The sequence below is a fragment of the Callorhinchus milii genome, unplaced genomic scaffold (assembly GCF_018977255.1).
Source record: "Callorhinchus milii isolate IMCB2004 unplaced genomic scaffold, IMCB_Cmil_1.0 Scaffold1, whole genome shotgun sequence".
NCBI classification, from domain to species: domain Eukaryota; kingdom Metazoa; phylum Chordata; class Chondrichthyes; order Chimaeriformes; family Callorhinchidae; genus Callorhinchus; species Callorhinchus milii.
The window spans coordinates 120,374,110-120,388,633 of record NW_024704742.1 but is presented as its reverse complement, the minus strand read 5'-3'; the positions used below and the strand labels follow the sequence as shown (position 1 = coordinate 120,388,633).

The following is a 14,524-nucleotide window of genomic DNA, read 5'->3' as shown; positions in this document are numbered from 1 at the left end:
AAGAACGGTTTGGGAGGAAATTGTTGGCCTTGCTCACCACCCTTTTTTTGGATTTTGTCAGCTTGCAAATCAATTCTTTTTTTTTACAAATCTCACCGTGAATGTCACATGATACTTGTAAAATCCAAATCGCAATGAACACAATTTATCTGATTTGCACAATTAATCACTTTTTTTAACCCGAATATACATTATAATTTGAAATATTGCAAGATCTGGTCCAGTTCACAGTTTCATTGTTTCAGCAAATCAAGGGATAACATTATGTCAATCCACAATTGTTTGTGGGGCACTGCTGTGCGCAGTTGCCTAGCGTGTTTCACCCACAAACTACCCAGTCAATTCATTTTACATCTGTGAAGTGCTTTGACACGTCTCAACGACGTGATAAGGCGCTACATCAAATGCAAGGATTATTATTAGTATTATTATTATTGTGGGGGTGATGTTTGTGCTAAACAAAGGGAAGGATGTAAGGGAATGAAACAACTTTGCTGCTTGGTCACACATTGGCCCCTCTGAAGTCAGGTACAGCACAAATGGATTGTAAATCAAGGCCTCTATATCTTGCCCTGACCACCAGATTCTTTTCAACATCACCAGTGTCATTTTTATCACTTCTCAGTCATACTGAGGGCTGAGGGAGTTTGTCAAATTCCAGCCAAATTGTGGCTGAGTTCTGGGCAGTTATATAGGTCCACATCCTCAATTAAAACTATCCACCAATTTCCTATAGGAACTCAGTTTTTAGATGAAAATGTTGTGAGAATGCTTTATATGTGCCACTATTCTGATACAAATGCTTCTGATCTTTGGCAATGTGAATTACAAAGAAGTTTAACAGAGTGATGTAACTTGAGTTTTACTTTGAGAAATGTCCAGTAAAAATCACAAGATTCCAATTCTTATTACAACAGACTACGTAAAGAGATTAGGCTGTACCATGGAGGCAAAGTCTTCGTGAATGTAAAGCCATATTGTAAATTACTGTAAATTTAGATCTGCTGCCAATGTTAGTCCTTTATAATTTGTTCCTCAAAGGTGGTGTGAATTAAGCGTATTGCGAAAGGTTTAATGATAGCAAAACCTAGATGTGTTGGCCAACTCTGTAATTCCGCTCATACGCAGATTTGACAGAAACTCAGACCGACATCCGAGCAGAGTTCCAGAGGGTCAGACATAACACATCTGGGATTAACTAATTACCAACCTTTTACCAATCTCACAATTTAGATCCACTTTCAAAAGTGAAATGAAGTTTCACAGTCCAGGTGCCACATCTGACAAAATTTATTTGTCTCCCCACTTTATCTCTGAATGCTTAATTTTAAATTCAGCAGAAATAAATTCTTACTAAAGGCTGTTAAGGACAATGATTAACTGACTTCTGGATTTCACCTAGGCCTCCATTGGAAATATATCAAAGAATGTTTACAACACAGAGGGGAGACCATTTGGCCCGTTAGTATGTTTGCTAGCACTTATTTTAATTAAAAAAGCATGATATCAGGGATGAGAGGTTTTACTTATGAGGAAAGATTAGAGAAACTGGGGCTGTTTCCCCTGGAATAAAGAAGGTTGAGAGGAGGCCTGATACAGGTTTTTAAAAATTATCAGGGGTTTTGATAAAGTAATCAGGGAGTATTTACTTTCCACTGTTCCTTGATTCAGTTACTAGATTGTGTAGATTTATGGTAAATTACCAACGGAACAAAGGGAGAGGTTGGGAGACATTTTTTTTCACAGAGGGTTGTTAGGACATGGAATGCCCTATATGGAGCTGTGGTCGAGGCAGAATCCTTATTGACTTTTAAGAGGAAATAGATAAATATTTGAAAAGAAGAAATATAAAAGGGTATGAAGAAAAGGCAGGAGAATGGAACTAAGTGAATAGATGTTTCAGTGACACAATGGACTAAGTGGCTCGTTCTATGCTGTAAATTTCTATAGTGCTATGTTTCTAATCTTTATCTGCATTCTTTGTAGTTATCCTGTCTCTGATCACCCTTTCTAATTTCAGACAGAGATGTAAACACTGAAAATTCCCTGATTCCCCCCACCATGAAAACTGCTGATAAAGAAGATAGTAAAATTCAATCAAAAACCAAATATGTGAAGAAAAAAAACATGCACTGCTCATTTTGAAAATCACAAAATATGTTGGTCTTATGCTATTTTTAAAAGTCTTTGTACTTGCACGAAGTTAGGGCATTTAATATCATAGTACGTATTAATAAACTCACACTAAAGAATATTTTCACTGTGCTATGGGAAGCTATTTTTAAGCACTTCAAGAGTCCGAATAAGAAGCTACTTAGAAATTTTGTCATAACCTAAACTAAAGTCCTGAGGGAGTACTTTACAATCAAAGAATTTCCACAAGAAACAGAGAAAAATAACAGTTCTAAAAATGATTCTTACAGCAAGGAAGCTTCGCATTACTATTGTACCTGTGGGCCTGCTTCTAATTTCACTCATCTGCTCTGTGGCATATGTTACAGGGAGGAATCGGCCATGACCTAACTGGCTCCATTGAGGTTAGTGAGCATACAATACCCAGCCAAGAGCTGAACTTTCTCAGGGTTGGGCAACTCAGGATGTGAGCTTGTGTCAGATCAAAGCTCTCACACCATTTCGTCAGATGTAATAACTATCCTCCGGGGGCGGGTGAGGGGGGTGGGGAGAGAGACCATTGCGCGCAGGGTCTCTTGGAATTGAACTGGATCCAAGGTGATTTGCATGGCAACGGAAGTGCCAGAATGAAGTCAATCCTCTGTAGCAGTCTCAGTAGTCCATTTCCTAAGCCAGGTGGGGTTACAGTACTTCACGACACCGCTGATGATAGATCTGCCAACCTAGCTCATTGACAGGACTTGGAAGGGCAGACCAGACACTGCGAGCAGGGACTCTTCACGCTCAACTCCTGTTAACCCTGCAAACCAAAGCACTAATGGATACAGTAGTTCTAGCTTGGCAAGCAGTAATAGGAAGCTTCCAAGACAGTGCTCTCAATTCAAGCTATATGAATTTAGCTAGTTAAAACTCCAGCAATATCCCAATGCACATTCTGGCATCCTGAAACCTTGGCTCTTACCAATCTACATCCTGATACTCTGGAATCCAGTTTTGGGCTCCCACACTATAGAAAGGATCTCAATGCCACAGAGAGCGTGCGTGTTGCTGGTTACTAAATGTTCATCTACTCTTACATTGCTTAATTGCCCCATTTTATTTCCTAGCATTAGATCAAGCACTACTCCTTCCTAGTTGGAATGGAAACATACTAATCCAGAATACTGCTGGACTTAAAAGTGTGGTATGGGATATGGCTTTCCAACAGAGTAATAGTTCCACCTTCATTCTGTATTTCTATTCACCTACATCAATCCTTACTCTAATGCTGCAATGGAATATTTGATTAATATTGCCATCCTCCTCCTCTTTCCTACTCTATCTGTCCTGAAAATGTGAGAATGTAGTGAGCAGCAAATCACAATGATGTGTAAAATGGGATATTCCACTAGTCAATGAAGCAATGATGAGAAAATTCCATTGTAACCACATTCGGCCAATGTCAGTAACACTTCTCGACCAACAGGTTATCTTGCCTCTAGTGGAATGATGAGAAAAAATAGCTTCCTCTGTCTCCTAAATGTAAGCAGAATATTTAAGCAATATAAACACAGGATTATTTATTGGATAGATTACCATGACGACCAGATTTTCTGTGGTCGGCCCTAACGCCTCCAGGGACTCTGGCTCATCTGCAGGTCTCCTATAGTGGAAAGCTGTGCCAGCGACATCAAACTTTCTTGGCCAGTCGATGGTCCATGCACCATTTATGTAATATTCATCACCTTCAGATTTCAAAGCTATAAGCAAAAATTATTACAAATGATTCTGTAGCCAAAGGATTTCAACAACTTGCACAAACCCAAATAAATGTTGTCATATTTGAAATTTTCATGACAGACCAGTTAAAATTATATGTCTCCCTGGATTAACAAACAATTTTTTTTGAAAAGAACACTCCAAGTTGTTTGTTTAAAAGTTACAAGACTTTTACATCCAATTTTATTCCTTGTAGAAAAGATGGAACACATAAATTAAACGAAGATCCAATCTCCACACAAGTACTACATCATCACTTAAAACTCACCAATGTAGTTTTTTGACATTGCCAGTTCCCGAATTTCAATATGCACTGATCCTCTCGGAATCTGGACTACTTCCATGTAGCCTGAAAGCATAAAGTTTTAATATATGAACTATTTTAACTGCATAGAAAGGCCAAAAGCAGCTATTCTATTCGATTTATTTACAAAAAATGTCCAGACCTATTTGCTACCGTTACTGATTCACCAACCAGCAGAAATATTCTTTGACTATTTATTCTCTCAAAAGTTTTCACATTTTGAAGACCTCGGTTGGATGCCTTCTTAATCTTCACTGTTTCAGCAACTCAATTTTTCCAAGTCTATCCTCATAACTGTAATTGATAATTCTTGGTACTGTATCGTTTGTGTGAACCTACATGATTCTAATGTTCTTTCTATAGTAGGACATCCAGCTGTACCTTAATCAAGACCTTACATAAGTTTAATATAACTTTCTCGCTTTTGTATTCAATGCCTCCATTTCCAAAACTCAGGATCCAATTTGACTATATGTATGGCCTTTTGTACCTCTATTCTTCTAGATCTCTCTGCTTACAATATCAAGTTGTGTTCAATACAAATATAAATTGCAATATTATGGCAATGGAACTGATATCGGAAGCAGTGGTAACCTAAGCAATATTACAACATAAAACACTGAGAAAAAAAAACATTGAATTTAAGATGCATTTATAACTGAAGCATACCTTCTTTTTATGGAGCTGAAACTCTCATCTTAATGACTAGTTTGCAAACAATCCTATCTTTGATGGTTCCTCTCCAGTTTTTCTCCACTTACCCTATTCATCGTTTTCCTGCACTTAGATATTTCTTAATACATTGTCCCACATACCTATAGCTCACTATCTTCATTTTGGAAAGTTTATGTTTCTTTGCATTTATAGCACGAAATATTGAACCCAATCTCCTTTGCTTCCATTTTGATTTTGTGCTCAGCAAACCGAGGGAAACATGTAAGCTTGCTTTGAATTAAGACCAGATGTAGCAACAGTAAAGATGCTCGGTTCTGTCCTACCAACTTGCCTTATCTTAGAGGATCATCTACTGCACCAGTATAAATTATTTTCCATTTCCCACATCAGTCACTTTTGTAACCTCTGATCGACATTACCAATTCTATGTTAATTAAGCCACATTAAGGACACTTTTTTGATGTGCACCAGTGGCTCATTTGTTCACCAATGATGTGCACATCACAAATGTTTCCAGTATAACTCTTTCAGAACTAGCATGTGCTTTTTTTTGTCTTGATATTATTATCAAAGAATCTTACAAATGAATATGTGTGATTCAGCCAAATAAAGATTTTAAACCATCTGAGCTTTACAGATTTATTTAGGTCACAGCCCATCTGCATTTTGGTTAACCAATTTCCTATGAAACTAGTAGACACATAGAGTAAACTGCACAAAACATGTTCTAGGGCATGTCTCTCCATAACAAGATAGAGCCATCAGTTTATTCCAACTTTCACTCTTAATCCTGATGCTTAAAGAAAAGTGCACTGGAAATTGCTTTTCAGTATTTGTTTCCAAATTGTGCTTTTTTTGTTGTTTTCTGAGTTTACTGCCTGACTAAGTATTGAAGATCCTTCAGCTGAATCACTTAGGAAGTGATTTGTTGCATACCTAAAATTAGCCATGCCTGAGCCAACAACCAATACCCTCACAATCACTCATTTCTAGTCCTTGCCCTAGAACAAGTTGAACAGGCCTGAGGAGATTACAGAATCCTATCTCTATCTTTCTAAACCACAAACCATTCCGACTCATTTTGCTCTGAATGCATTTTTCAGTCCATTTTAGTCATTATGAGGCCAATCCTATGTTGGGAAACACAGCTGTTGGTGCATAATGGACATCTTATTGTGACTGAAGGAATCCAAGTGGTTTATTTATTTAATGTTAAAAAAACAAAACGTTCACCTCTTCTGCCTCCTCCAGAATATATTGTGAAGTAGTAACATTTTTGTCTCTTGCTTTCTGCTAACTGCTTTAACTGTCATCCTATATACTTTACAATGGAATTAATTGTTGTTATTTTAACAGTTTTACATGGCAAATGGAGGAAATATGATTGTCCATAGCTGCATTAAATTCACGTTTAGACAAGTTATGATTTTGAATGTCAGGCCATTTCCCTGCTGTCTGTACCATAATATTACCATGGTTAGTGCAATATATGTATTTTATTCTGTCCTATCGATTTCATGAGGTTTGCTGCCAATTCCCATTTCACTGCTTCACTATCTTGATAAAAGGAAGTCATTTCTTCATGCAAGCCATGGTTAGAATGCAGATTGCACTGTTCCAGGTGGCCACAGATGCAGAATTGATTTGAATGCTTAAAAGACAGATAGATACTTGGGGAAATAAATGGGCACACATTTAAGATAAATACAGGGTGACCAAAAAGTTGCGATACCATTATGACGTCTATTAAGTCTTAACGAATTGATATTTTTTAGATAATAGGGTAGATATCATGAGTTTTTGGTCACCTGTACAAAACTTAGAAAAAATCTTTACACAGAGGGTGATTGGAATGTGAAATGACATGCCACAAGATTGCTCAAACAGAATGTAAATTATTTTAAAAGGAAATTGGAGATAGATGCTTGAAAAATATTGTTAAAGGTTATGGGGAGGGACCGATAGAGTGGAATTCAACTTCATATCTCTTGTGGAGAAGATCACCAGCACAGACTTAATGGGCCAAATGGCTGTTTCTGTCTGTTACAATTCTATGATTCTTAAGAAAGGTATTAAGAAGTAAAGACAATTGGTAAAGAAATATAAATAGGATATCTGCCATGTTCTATTACAATGATGGAACAGGCCAAATGGCCTTCTCTAGTTTCTATGTTCTTACATCTTGTAATATCTTCATAGCCCAACAACAATTTATTATCTGGCTCCTAGTAAAAATTTCCTAAACTTTTGATCTGACAGGGATCTTGCATTTACAGCTCTCAAACCCAGCCTCATTTCACAGGTGACACATTTCTGAACAATATGCGATAATGCACTCACACTCGTGTTATGATATGCATGCGAGTGAGGTGCAGGTACATGTGAGTGATGTGTGTAAGTATGATATATGTATGTATTATGTATATGTGACACACATGCTCCCTGCCTGAACCTCTCCCTCTAGCCCCTTCTTTGCCCATCTTCAAATCACAGCTGAAGACTTTCATTTTCAACTGTGCCTTGGGTCACTTCCCTCTCTTTCCAGCTCGGTGGGAGACTACACTGCTGTGAAGTGCTCTAAGGTGCTGCTCTCGTTGGCGCTATATAAATGCAAGTTGTTGTGTCTGTGTGATGTGTGTGTTAGCCATGCGCATGTGATGTGTGTGATATGCTTGTGGCTGTGATACTCGGGTGTGCTGTGCATGTGCAAGCAATGCAAATATCTGCATGGGATATGTGTGCATCTGATTTTCAGATGTACAGCTACAGCCTCAAAGGCATTTGGGATGTTGATGTTCCTTACCATTGGCTAGATTTTCTATTGATCATCCCAAATGCAAAAACATATTTTGGATTGTTATGGCTGAACCTTACCTGTGCTATTTCACAATATTCTTCATGATTTTTGTCTTACCATTCTTGTTTTATTTTGGTTTATTTTTAAAATAATTACATGAATTTTACACTCATTTTAGTGACAGGTGATAGTGCTCACGAATGGAGTGAATGAGCTAGTGGCAGCACATCAAACGTCCAATAGACCTGGTTAATATGAGCCACATGAAGTTTAAGAACCCCAAGGCACTCACTATACTGATCTAAAATATTCTGTAACCTCAACTTCAGAATAACATCCTTGGTTATACAACAATTTTTGTTTAAGTGCATCATGAATTTTTTTTCTCTCAGTCCAAGAATCTATTATGAAATGGATTTTTTTTTCAACTTTCAACTTTAACTGGAATACTTGTTCCTCCACGACTTTAATATAGTTGCTTTTGCTGGTAAAATATCTTAATAAGGCATCAGCAGTGAGGGAGCTAATTGTTAATTTCTATTCCATTGTGAATGAAGAGCTTGAAATATCTGAGTGTGTTCAAATCATAAATTATGGGCATTAATATCAGGTTTTAGTTCCTAAACCTAAATCCTCTTTTGTAATTTAACAGATTGTGGTCTCTATTGCTGTGTGCGCCTGCATTCAACTTAACATTCTCATTGTCCAAATTAAATTCACCAGAATGTAGTCAAATTGCAGTCCAGCCATCCAGAAAAAATATTGCTTATTTCTGTGTCCATCATCTTCCACTGGAAATAAGACATGTTATTAGTTATGCTCAACTGAACGTAATAATATGATATTCTAAGCAAACAGGCCTCAGGTAGGAATAATGTTTTGGTTAAAATTCTGACTGGTGCAGTCAGCTTTCTTAGCAAAACAGTAATACCCTGGAGTTCTGAAGTTGGCATGTTGCAAACACCTTCATTTAATCAAAATGTCATTCGAATGTCATAAACCATTAAAATCCAAGCAACACTTTATATTGTTATCCACAAAGAAAAATTATCTTTGTGCTACTGGACTATTGAATATCAGAAATTGTATTATGGCTGCAGAATGCCCAGTATGGAGACCTACCTCCCCGAGGCAGCGAGTCGTTGAATAGACCTTCAGTTGCTTCACAAGTGCTTCCGTCACCCCCACAAACACGACATCTGTCTTCTTTTGCATCAGAACCCAAAATGTGATCGCAGCCTACATGCTTTAGACACAAATAAAATAGGGAAATCAAAAACAAGATAACCTAGAGTGGTCACTAACAATGGATATTGTTTACAGTTACTTAACGCACAACGGCACCATATCAAACACCCACTCTAAAGCATACTTTTGAACAAGCTCCCAAACAGGTTGCACATATTGTCAAAGTAAACTTAATGCATTATTATTTTGGACACAACACTGCTATGTGTTCATCAAAGTAGGATAAACCATTTAGAATGAGGAAGTTCTGAACTGGTCATGAATGAATAACAAGAGGTTTCCAAATTCAATATTCAAGATATGAACAAGTAAGATTTGCTGTGGCACAGGTTATTATGGTAGTATGCTGCTAAGGAAGCAATGGGGGTAATCTTGGTATCACTGCACTTTATGCCCTAATCAGGTATTACATATAAATGTATCCTACAAGTGCTAGAGTCTCAAAGCCTTGCCTCGTCTCTTTCCTAAATATAACATTTTGTTAAGCCAAACACTTTGATTATGGTGGGCACCTTCAATGTGTAGAATCCATTACAATAAGGTTCAATATCCTAGTAGAAAGAATTTGTACAGCTAGGAATTGGTGGTGGGGGGAGGGGACACATACATAATTTAGCACTTCTTTGGTAACTTCACCTCACTCAATATCTTGAATTTTGTAATAAGGGAGATGAGGAAAAATAGCCCATACAATTTACTTTTGATATATCTGCTATATATCTGATATATTTGATATATCTGCTACAAAGCTAACATTTCTCAAAGGGCTGCACAAGGAACTGCTGTAAAGTGTATTGACTATATTTATAAGCATACTGTGTATGTGTATTTATAGGTAAACGTATCAGCCAATGTGCACACATCAACATCCCACAAACAGACATGAAATGAATGACCAATTTTATCTGGAGGATTATTGGCCAATATACTTCGGAGTTTTAACTCCCTTCTCTACACTATTTCTGCCCAGGGATCTTTAACATCGCGCTAAACAGACAAAAAAATAACTTGGTTTGATTCATCATTAACCTACACCTCCAACAATGCTGAGCTCCCTCAGCATTAAACTGGAATGTGAACCTAGACTGTGGACTCAAAGATGTAACGTGGGGTTTAAACCCAAAACCTCCCCACCCAGAGACAAGAGTGCTGAGGCAGAAAAAATAGACAAAGGCTTAAAAGTTTGTTTGAGGTAGTTTTCAAGCCACATCAATAAAATACATTTTATGACTTTAAAACAATAAATGAGTATTAATATTGATGATTTTTTGGCACTTGAGGTTCAAGAGAAGAAAGATACCCATACTTTCAGACTTACATTTTTTAAAGTAAGGTAGACAAATCTAATATGTACTTAAATAGACAAGTACAGCTTGCAAAATAAATATATCAAATTAGACAGCTGTGGTATGGAGCCTAGCCACCATATACATTTTGAGTCTTGAAATGTAATAAGTACATTTACTCCAGCCGGACAGGTTCACTTATCTCGGTTCAATCTCTCTGGGCTACTGACTAGTTTAATTGTTTGCAGCTCCCACTTCCTATTTCTGATGTGACTTTTGCATCAAAAATTGACCTGATCACCCTGTCAATCATCAAGGTCTGTGATTTAGATTGGCTGGAAAACCAGCCTCGAGCCAGTGAAAAAACTTTGTTTTTAAATAAAGCGGCTCCGATTTTCTGAAACAAATGTTTTAAAACAAAAGCTGCAAGAAAGGATAAGGGCAAGAAACTAATTTTAAATTCAAAATGCTTACAAAAATGTTTAGAATGGTTGGTCACAAGTAGCAAACAGTAAAGAAAAGTTAAAAATAAAAAGAACGATGAAGAGACAAGCTTGAGGCCAGGATTTTACCGTCTATTTTTAAAAACCTTTAATGTGTCCAATTTTTTTCTAATTTTCTCCCCACTTGCTTTATAATAATGGAGACGAGGAAAAATAGCCCTTACATTTTGCATTTGATACATCTGCTATAAAGCCAAAATTTCTCAAAGGGCTTCGCTGGGAAATGGTGTAAAGTGTATTGACTGTAATTATATTTATAAGCATACTGTGTATGTGTATTTATAGGCAAACTTATCAGCCAATGTACACACATCAATATCCCACAAACAGACGTGAAGGCGCCTTTGGTCACCTTCCTCCCCCTGGCTCGGCCCCGGAATCCGTTACTGTGAAGCGCTCTGAGACGCCGTCCGACGTGGAGGGCGCTATATAAATCCAAGTTATTGTTGAAATGAATGACCAATTTTAGCTGGAGGATTATTGGCTAATATATTTGGGAGTTTAACTCCTCTCTCTATGCAAATTCTGCCAAGGGATCTTTAACATCCATCTGAATAGGCAGACAAAACCTTGGTTTGATTCATCATTAAACAACACTTGTCTGTCTTTCTCTTGCTGGGATGCAGCTTCTTAGGTGCTTGTTGACTGTCCAAGTGACCATTGTTCATGTATGTGCCTTGGCAGTGACTGGAGAAGGCCACTCAAGATTGCTTCACCTTGCCCCACCCAGCTGCCACACACATGGACAACCAGTAGAGGATGCCAAGGAGACACCAGGGACAGGAAGGGTTTTTCCCCTTCCCAACCCTCGCTGGGGCCAATTTAGCTCCCTCCCTCTGCACATCCATACCTAAGACCAGCTCACTAGGCTAGAATCTCAGCAAGCTTCAAATGGTCTATAAGCTTTAGCTAGTTCTACTTTTCTACCTAGTCTTTGCCTATATCTGTTTGTGGGACACTGCTGTGCGCAATTGGCTGCCGCGTTTCGCCCACAAATATACAGTCAATTCACTTTACAGTCTAGTCTGTGAAGCGCTTTGAGACGTCGAGAAGATGTGAAAAGCGCTATATCAAATGCAAGGATTATTATTATATATCCATTTTGTCTTAGAATTTAAGATCATACAGAATTGTAGAAAATTCTTGAGCAATTCAGTCATTTTTAAGCTGTTTTAGGGAGCCCTTAAAAAGACCAAATTAAGACTGAATAGTAATAATAATCCTTCCATTTGATATAGCGCCTTATCACTTCTTCAAGACGTCTCAAGGCACTTCACAGAATATACCATGAATTGACTGTATATTATGTGGGTGAAACGTGGCAGCCAATTGTGCTGAGACTGATAGATTTTTAAAAAATAGAGGGATTAGGGGATTTGGGGATAAGGCAGGTAATTATAGAGTTTGGTCAGAAGATCAGCAATGATCTTATCAAATGGTGAGGCAGGCTCAAGGGGCCGAATGGCCTACTCCTGCTCCTAATTCTTATGTTCTTATGTTCTTATAGCAGAGTGTCCCCCAAACAGCCGTGGATTGAAGTGACCAATTGTTTTAAAAAATTTAAGAATTTCCCACAGAGTCCAAAAATATTTAATAAAAATTCCAAATTCATATAATTATGAATAAATAATAATTTCAAATACAAGTAGTAGGGTAGTCAACACAAATTTTTATCACCAGTTACTTTAAAATCAATACTGACTATCATTATTCCTCTGATTCTGTGTTAAATTTCAAAGTATTTCAAAAGTTTTAATTATGTTTTTAATATATGAAAATTAATAATTAATAAAAAAATCCTTGCATTCAATATAGAGCCTTTCAACCAAAGAAATGTTGGAGGATATATTAAAGCACTTCACTGAATTTACTACAATGTGCAGTGAATTTCAACTTGTAAGTGAATGTGCCTTTATGTTAGCATTTCAGGGTTACTGCGATAGGTGCAAGCATACAAAACAGGTTGTCCCAAAGAGAAAGGAGTTTCTATAGACCTGATGCAATCTGAGCCTTTCATAGCTTAACAATGCCTTACATATTTGTTGATGGTTTTATTGACACACTATTTGCATAAACAGACATTATTACAAAATCTGCTGTTTGAAGGGATTTCAGAACGATGATGGGGATGGGGGGGTATACTTTAAATAGGGACAAAAGCAAATAAAACAAAAACTTTGCTCACTAAGATATTCTCTTTATCTTCCAAAGAATATAATGTTTGAAATTGTTGAAAATTAGACCATCTTAAAACAGCTGAATGCTATCCTTCAGCAGTTAAACCTAATCGCTATGTAAATACATTGATAATCTCAGGTTAAAGGTCTAACCTTTGCCTTTTACTCCCCACGTACATGTGTTTGATAGCAAAAAAAAGCAATGGGATAGTTTTGAGACGTAGTAATTAGAGTGTGACCTTACCCCATTTGTAGTAAACATCAGTGAACATAAACTGCTCTAACATCTCTTTCACCAAAACAAATGTTTGCAAGAACCTTCCTGTAGATCTAACCTAATCCCTACTAACATGCCCCATAAAACATCCTAGGATATTTATCCAGCTTTGACAATGTGAACGACAAGACAAGGAACACTGATTTTCAGAGCAGTTTCAGGAGTATTTTGAGAATGTATCTGTTCTGTGCAAAGCCGCTGGTGAGTTTGTACAGACAATGCCTTCAATGGCATCAGGTTTGGGCTCACAAAGAACTTGCAGATTTCCCTACTAAGGAGACAAACTATTTTAAAAAGGGGGAAATTTCTAATTGTTTTTTTCCCCAATGAAATGAGATCAAAATGAACACATTCCCCTGGTTCTGTCCAGAGACTTTAAAATGTGCAAATTATCTACCAGTCGATTATTTTTTTCAATAGGGAAAAGTTAAGAAAATCAGAAAAGCTTTATTGCAATTTACTTCAATTAAACACATGCAGCAATATATTGCATATGTTACAGGTTTTCTTAAGATATATTGTCCCATTATCATCAATTTTAAAATGGCCAAAAGATAATAATAATGATAATAATAATAATCCTTGCATTTGATATAGCGCTTTTCACGTCGGGAGGACGTCCCAAAGCGCTTCACAGAACACACTGCAAAGTGAATTGACTGTATATTTGTGGGCGAACGCGGCAGCCAATTGCGCACAGCAATGTCCCACAAACAGTCGTAGATTGAAAATGACCAATTTATTAATATTTTTGGTTTTTGGAGGGATTATTATTAGGCGTGTGGAGTAAGGAAACTTGCCCAAGGTTTCGCCCTGCCTGGAATTGAACTCAGGTCTCTCGCTTGCAAAGCGAGTGCTCTAACCACTGAGCTACAGGACTCCATAATGGTCAGAGAATGGTTCAAACAGCTACATTTTCATATTTATTTTACACCATGAATTCGGTATTTTGTTTAATACTGGAAACACAGTATTTATTGAGGTCAGAATGGCCATGGTTCTTGCAAGCATTTGTTTTGGTGAAAGAGATGTTGCAGCAGTTTATGTTCACTGGCCATGGAGTCCTGCAGCTCAATGGTTAGAGCACTCGCCTTATAAAACGAGAGACCTGGGTTCATTTCCCAGCAGGGTGAAACCTTGGGCAAGTTTCCTTACACCACACACCTGATAATAATCCCTCAAGAATAAATAAATAATAATTTGGTCACTTCAATCCACGACTGTTTGTGGGACACTGCTATGCGCAATTGGCTGCTGAGTTACACCCACAAATATACAGTCAATTCACTTTACAGTATATTCTGCGAAGCGCTTTGAGACGTCTAGAAGATGTGAACCACGCTATATCAAATGCAAGGATTTTTTT

The 14,524-nt window shown here is 37.4% G+C and overlaps 1 protein-coding gene across 1 annotated transcript in view; it reads right to left on the bottom strand.

The window, feature by feature from the left end:
- LOC103177863 (A disintegrin and metalloproteinase with thrombospondin motifs 6) overlaps positions 1-14,524 on the bottom strand; it is a 36,120-nt gene that overhangs the window by 14,699 nt on the left and 6,897 nt on the right. The window contains exons 5-7 of the mRNA XM_042331774.1: positions 8,790-8,913; positions 4,160-4,240; positions 3,709-3,872 (exon numbers count right to left, since the gene is read on the bottom strand). Of these exons, the coding sequence (XP_042187708.1) occupies positions 3,709-3,872; positions 4,160-4,240; positions 8,790-8,913 (369 nt within the window). The remainder of the gene's footprint in view (positions 1-3,708; positions 3,873-4,159; positions 4,241-8,789; positions 8,914-14,524) is intronic.